At 42.1% G+C, this 6143-nt stretch overlaps 1 protein-coding gene across 1 annotated transcript in view; it reads right to left on the bottom strand.

The window, feature by feature from the left end:
- The window catches only part of LOC109897453 (transcription initiation factor TFIID subunit 4), a 30987-nt gene extending 25330 nt beyond the window's left edge, over positions 1-5657 (bottom strand). Inside the window, exon 1 of the mRNA XM_031801855.1 lies at positions 5495-5657. Coding sequence (XP_031657715.1) covers positions 5495-5555 — 61 coding nt within the window. The 5' untranslated portion in view covers positions 5556-5657. The remainder of the gene's footprint in view (positions 1-5494) is intronic.
- Between the last annotated feature and the right edge of the window lie 486 nt (positions 5658-6143).

Below are 6143 nucleotides of genomic sequence, written 5' to 3' on the forward strand. Positions count from 1 at the left end.
AGCACTTTGATATATCAGCTGATGTAAGAAGAGCTATATAAATGAATTTGATTTGATTTGATTCAACAAATATAGAACGAAGAACAGATATAGCCCTTGGTTCACACCAGACTTGACTGCCCTTGACCAGCACAAAAATATCTTGTGGCATTCTGCATTAGCATCAAAAATGCCCCTCGATATGCAACTTTTCAGGGAAGTCAGGAACCAATATACGCAGTCAGTTAGGAAAGCTAAGGCTAGCTTTTTCAAACAGAAATTTGCTTCCTGTAGTACTAATTCCAAAATGTTTTGGGACACTGTAAAGTCCATGGAGAATAAGAGCACCTCCTCCCAGCACTGAGGATAGGAAACATTGTCACCACCGATAAATCTACGATAATCGATCATTTCAATAAGCATTTTTCTACGGCTGGCCGTGCTTTCCACCTGGCTATCCCTACCCTGGTCAACATCTCTGCACCCCCTGCAGTAACTTGCCCAAGCCACCCCCACTACTTCTTCACCCAAATCCAGACAGATAATGTTCTGAAAGAGCTGAAAAATCTGGATCCCCACAAATCAGCTGGGCTAGACAATCCAGACCCTCTCTTTCTAAAATTATCCACCAAAATTGTTGCAACCCCTATTACTAGCCTATTCAACCTCTTTCGTATAGTCTGAGATCCCCAAAAATTGGAAAGCTGCCACGGTCATCTCCCTCTTCAAAGGGGGAGAGACTCTAGACCCAAACTCTTATAGACCTATATCCATCCTGCCCTGCCTTTCTAAAATCTTCGAAAGCCAAGTTAACAGATCACCAACTATTTAGAATCCCATCGTACCTTCTCCACTATGCAATCTATGCAACCACGCTCAAGGCCCTAAAAGGTATCATAACCGCCATCAATAAAAGACAGTACTGTGCAAACCTCCAAATGAGCTTCAACGCCATACACTCTTTCCGTGGCCTCCAACTGCTTTTAAATGCTAGTAAAACTAAGTGCATGCTCTTCAACCGTTTGCTGCCCCCACCCTCCTGCCCGACTAGTATCACTACTCTGGACGGTTCTGTCCTAGAATATGTGGATAACTACAAATACCTAGGTGTTTGGTTAGACTGTAAACTCTCCTTCCAGACTCACATTAAGCATCTCCAATCCAAAATTACATCTAGAATCAGCTTCCTATTTCGCAACAAAGCCTCCTTCACTCATGCCGCCAAACATACCCTCGTATCCTACCGATCCTCGACTATCCTCGACTATCCTACCGATCCTTGACTTTGGCGATGTCATCTACAAAATAACCTCCAACACTCTACTCAGCAAACTGGATGTAGTCTATCACAGTGCCATCCGTTTTGTCACCAAAGCCCCATATACTGTACTACCCACCACTGCGACCTGTATGCTCTCGTTGGCTGGCCCTCACTACATATTCGTTGCCAAAGCTACTGACTCCAGGTCATCTATAAGTCTATGCTAGGTAAAGCCTCGCCTTACTCAGCTCACTGGTCACCATAGCAACACCCACCTGGTCATCCCCAAAGCCAACACTTCCTTTGGCCGCCTTTTCCTCCAGTTCTCTGCTGCCAATGACTTGAACGAATTGCAAAAATCAGTGAAACTGGAATCTTATATCTCCCTCTAACTTTAAGCATCAGCTGTCAGAGCAGCTTACCGATCACTGTAGCTGTACACCGCCAATCTGTAAATAGCACACCCAACTACCTCATCCCCATGTACTTACCCTCTTGCTCTTTTGCACCCCAGTATCTCTACTTGCACATCATAATCTGCACATCTATCACTCCAGTGTTAATGCTAAATTGTCAATATTTCGCCTCTATGGCCTATTTATTGCTTACCTCCCTACTCTTCTACATTTGCACACACTGTATATAGATTTTTCTATTGTGTTATTGACTGTACATTTCTTTATCCCATGTGTAAGTGTGTTGTTTTTGTCGCACTGCTTTGCTTTATCTTGACCAGGTCGCAGTTGTAAATGAGAACTTGTTCTCAACTGCCCTACCTGGTTAAATAAAGGTGAAATAAAAAAAAATAAAACCTTTTTTTTAACCATCTTACATATAAAACCTTATTTGTTCATAGAAAATTGTGAATAACTCACCACAGGTTAATGAGAAGGGTGTGCTTGAAAGGATGCTCATAACTCTGCAATGTTGGATTGTATTGGAGAGAGTCTCAGTCTTAAATCATTTTCCACACACAGTCTGTGCCTGTATTTAGTTTTCGTGCTAGAAAGAGTCGAGAATCCACTCTCACATTAGAGCATGGTTGCAAAGGGCATTGGTGTCTTAACAGCGCGATTCAAATTAAATTTTCACAGAAACGCTTGTTGCAATTTCGATGAGGCTCTCTTGTTTAGATATCGGTAAGTGGACTGGAGGCAGGGCATGACAGGGATAACTAGTCCAGTTGTTAATGCCATCCGTTTTGGGAAAGTACCTGTGTAATTGCGCACCCAACTCACTCAGGTGCTTCGCTATATCACATTTGATATTGTCCGTAAGATTGAGTTCAAATCATGGTATGATGGAAAGACCTGTGTGTTGTCCTTGTTAATGCAGGCAGAGAAGAGCTCCAAGTTCTTAATCATAGCCTCAATTTTGTCTCACACGTTGAATATAGTTGAGGAGAGTCCCTGTAATCCAAGATTCAGATCATTCAGGTGAGAAAAAACATCACCCAGATAGGCCAGTCGTGTGATAAACCCGTCGTCATGCAAGCAGTCAGACAAGTGAAAATTACAGTCAGTAAAGGAAACTTTAAGCTCGTCTATCAATTTAGAAAAATGTGTCATTACTTTGCCCCTTGATAACCAGTGCACTTCTGTATGTTTTAAAAGCGTTACATGCTCGCTGCCCAGATCATTGCATAGTGCAGAAAATACACAAGAGTTCAGGGGCCTTGCTTTAACAAAGTTAACCATTTTCACTGTAGTGCAGGTGTAGGTGTAGTACTGTTGGTAGTGGCAGTACTACCAGTAGAGCTGGTATGTGTCTCTATGGACGCAGGCCTTACTAAATGGACTGTTCTAAAATGTGAACAAAAAATGTTTAAAACAACCCAAAAAATATTATTATTAATATTTTTTTTTTTCGTGAATCATATTTGTATTTGACGTACCCCCAATGCCCCAATGGCATTGCACCCCAATTTGGGAATACCTGAACTTGACAGGCAGACAACTTCGTCCATTGCTTCCACCATCACAGTGAATTTTTCTGCAGTCTGTGCACAAGTGATAAACAGAGTAAAATAGGGATTGGCCCGATGGTGGTAAAGCACCAGGTGATTTGCATACAAAAACAGTAAAATCAGATACCTCACATGTTGTTGTTCTAGTGTTATGCAACACTTACAGTGCATTCAGAACGTATTCAGACCATCTGACTTTTTCCACATTTTGTTACGTTACAGCCTTATTCTAAAATCGATTCAATTGTTTTTTTCCCACATCAATCTACACACAATACCCCATAATGACAAAGCAAAACAGGTTTTTAGACATTGCAAATGTATAAAAAAAAATGAAATATGACATTTCCATAAGTATTTTGACCCTTTACTCAGGACTTTGCTGATGCACCTTTGGCAGCGATTACAGCCTCGAGTCTTTTTGGGTATCATGCTACAAGCTTGGCACACCTGTATTTGGGAAGTTCCTCCCATTCCTCTCTGCAGATCCTCTCAAGCCCTGACAGGTTGGATGGGGAGCGTTGCTGCACAGTTATTTTCAGGTCTCTCCAGAGATGTTTGATTGGGTTCAAGTCCGGGCTCTGGCTAGTCCACTCAAGGACATTCAGAAACTTGTCCCGAAGCAACTCCTGCGTTGTCTTGGCTGTATACATAGGGTTGTTGTCCTGTTGGATGGTGAACCTTTGCCCCCAGTCTGAGGTCCTGAGCACTCTGGAGAAGGTTTTAATCAAGGGTCTCTCTGTACTTTGCCTCATTCATCTTTGGCTCGATCCTGACTACTGTCCCAGGCCCTGCGGCTGAAAAACATCCCCACAGCATGATGCTGCCACCAACATGCTTCACCGTAGGGATGGTGCTAGGTTTCCTCCAGACGTGACGCTTGGCATTCAGGGCAAAAAGTTTGATCTTGGTATCATCAAACCAGAGAATCTTGTTTCTCATGGTCTGAGTCTTTAGGTGCTTTTTGGCAAACTCCAATTGGGCTTTCATGTGCCTTTTACTGAGGAGTGGCTTCCGTCTGGCCACTCTGACATAAAGGCCTGATTGGTGGAGTGTTGCAGAGATGGTTGTCCTTCTAGAAGGTTCACCCATCTCCACAGAGGAACTCTAGAGCTCTGTCAGAGTGACTATCTGGTTCTTTGTCACCTCCCTGACCAAGGCTCTTCTCCCCAGATTTCTCAGTTTGGCCGGGCGACCAGTTCTAAAAAAAAATTCTAAAAACCTGTTTTTGCTTTGTCGTTATAGGGTATTCTGTGTAGATTGTTGAGAGGGGAAAAAACTATTTAATCCATTTTAGAATAAGGCCTAACAAAATGTGTCAACATACTTCAAAGTTGTTAAGTAATATATATTAAGCAATGTTCTTCTCCATTACAACTACTGCATGAATGAATGAATGAATTATTTATTTCATTCATGCAGTAGTTCATTTCATTCATTCTATGAGACTTTCCTGATATTCCAAGCATCCCTTGAATGTGATGGCACCATTGTTGTCGATGAAGAACTCAAGTCTTTGGTGTGTCTGGCGTCACCGATGCGATTTCATAGTGACATGTTGAGTTTGGGGAATCTGACTAGAAAGGATCCTGTATCAAAAGGAGGATATTTTGGTTTTGGAATATAGTGACAAAATGTTAGAGTTTCCTACTCTATACCAAGTACCAGCATTGTTTACCTTGTGTATTTGCCACTCCAATGCTGACCTCATACATATCCCTCCCAAAGACTGGTGGGTTTTCATTTATGTCCTGAGAGTCTGACTTTATTACCTCAAATGTAAGCTGTGGAATGAAATTGTTAGTTATGTACCTTGTTTGAGCTGCATATAAGCTATGATAAATATGACAGATCAATTACATTTGGTAAATATTGTCAAGAAATACAGGAAAAATATAAATAGATGAATGTTTCCTGGCTGGCTGATTTCTGAGTATTTGCTACTCTTCAGGTTCTGGTTCTGTCACGTTCTGTTCCTTTGCTTTGTCTTTGTTTTAGTATGGTCAGGGCGTGAGTTGGGGTGGGCAGTCTATGTTCTTTTTTCTATGATTTGAGATTTCTGTGTTTGGCCTGGTATGGTTCTCAAGCAGAGGCAGCTGTCAATCGTTGTCCCTGATTGAGACCATACTTAGGTAGCCTGTTTTCACCCTTGAGTTGTGGGTGATTATTTTCTGTTGTGGGTCTTCACCAGACAGGACTGTTTCGTTGTCGTTTCGTTCTTTCACTTTGTTGTTTTGTATTTCAGTGTTCAGTTTGTTTCATTAAATATTAACATCATGAACACTTACCACGCTGCGCTTTGGCCCTCACCTTCTTCCACCCACGACGAGCGTGACAGGTTCTGTTCATAGTCCACACACTTGTGGACCATCATCATGCCTGTCTCTGGTCATACTGAGAAGTCCCTTTGGCTACTTGTCCACTCCCTCCCCAAAGAATTTAAATGCCACATGGTACTGTCGCTCAACAAGAATCTGAAACAGAGTGGTGAGAATATACAGTTTAGAATCAGTATGATGGAGAAACGGGGAAATAATAAGAGCATTCTGGGACACTGAACAGGCTACAGGGTCAGCAACTACCTGATGAAATATATTGTAGATGTCCAAACTATGAGTCTGTACTCACTTTGCCTAGCTCATAAGGAAAAGGCCCAGGGTGCCTGTTACGAATCCCTTTTGGCCCGACAGTCTAGGGGGGATGGGAATGAGACCCGTAACATAACTCATGCAAATTATAATTGTGACAAAGTAAAAGTGTGAACGAAATAACCAGGACAACTGAAATCTACCGTCAAACTCAAAGTTTATTTATAAACACACGGTAATGGGGGGAGCAGGAAAAGGGGCTGAGCTGGACCCAAGGAAAGAAACAATAAATATACAAAAACACCCCTAAGCTAGACTAGCCTACTTTAACAACAGCTAACTAACTAAC

Source organism: Oncorhynchus kisutch, linkage group LG1 (genome assembly GCF_002021735.2).
Source record: "Oncorhynchus kisutch isolate 150728-3 linkage group LG1, Okis_V2, whole genome shotgun sequence".
In the NCBI taxonomy this organism is placed as follows: Eukaryota; Metazoa; Chordata; class Actinopteri; order Salmoniformes; family Salmonidae; genus Oncorhynchus; species Oncorhynchus kisutch.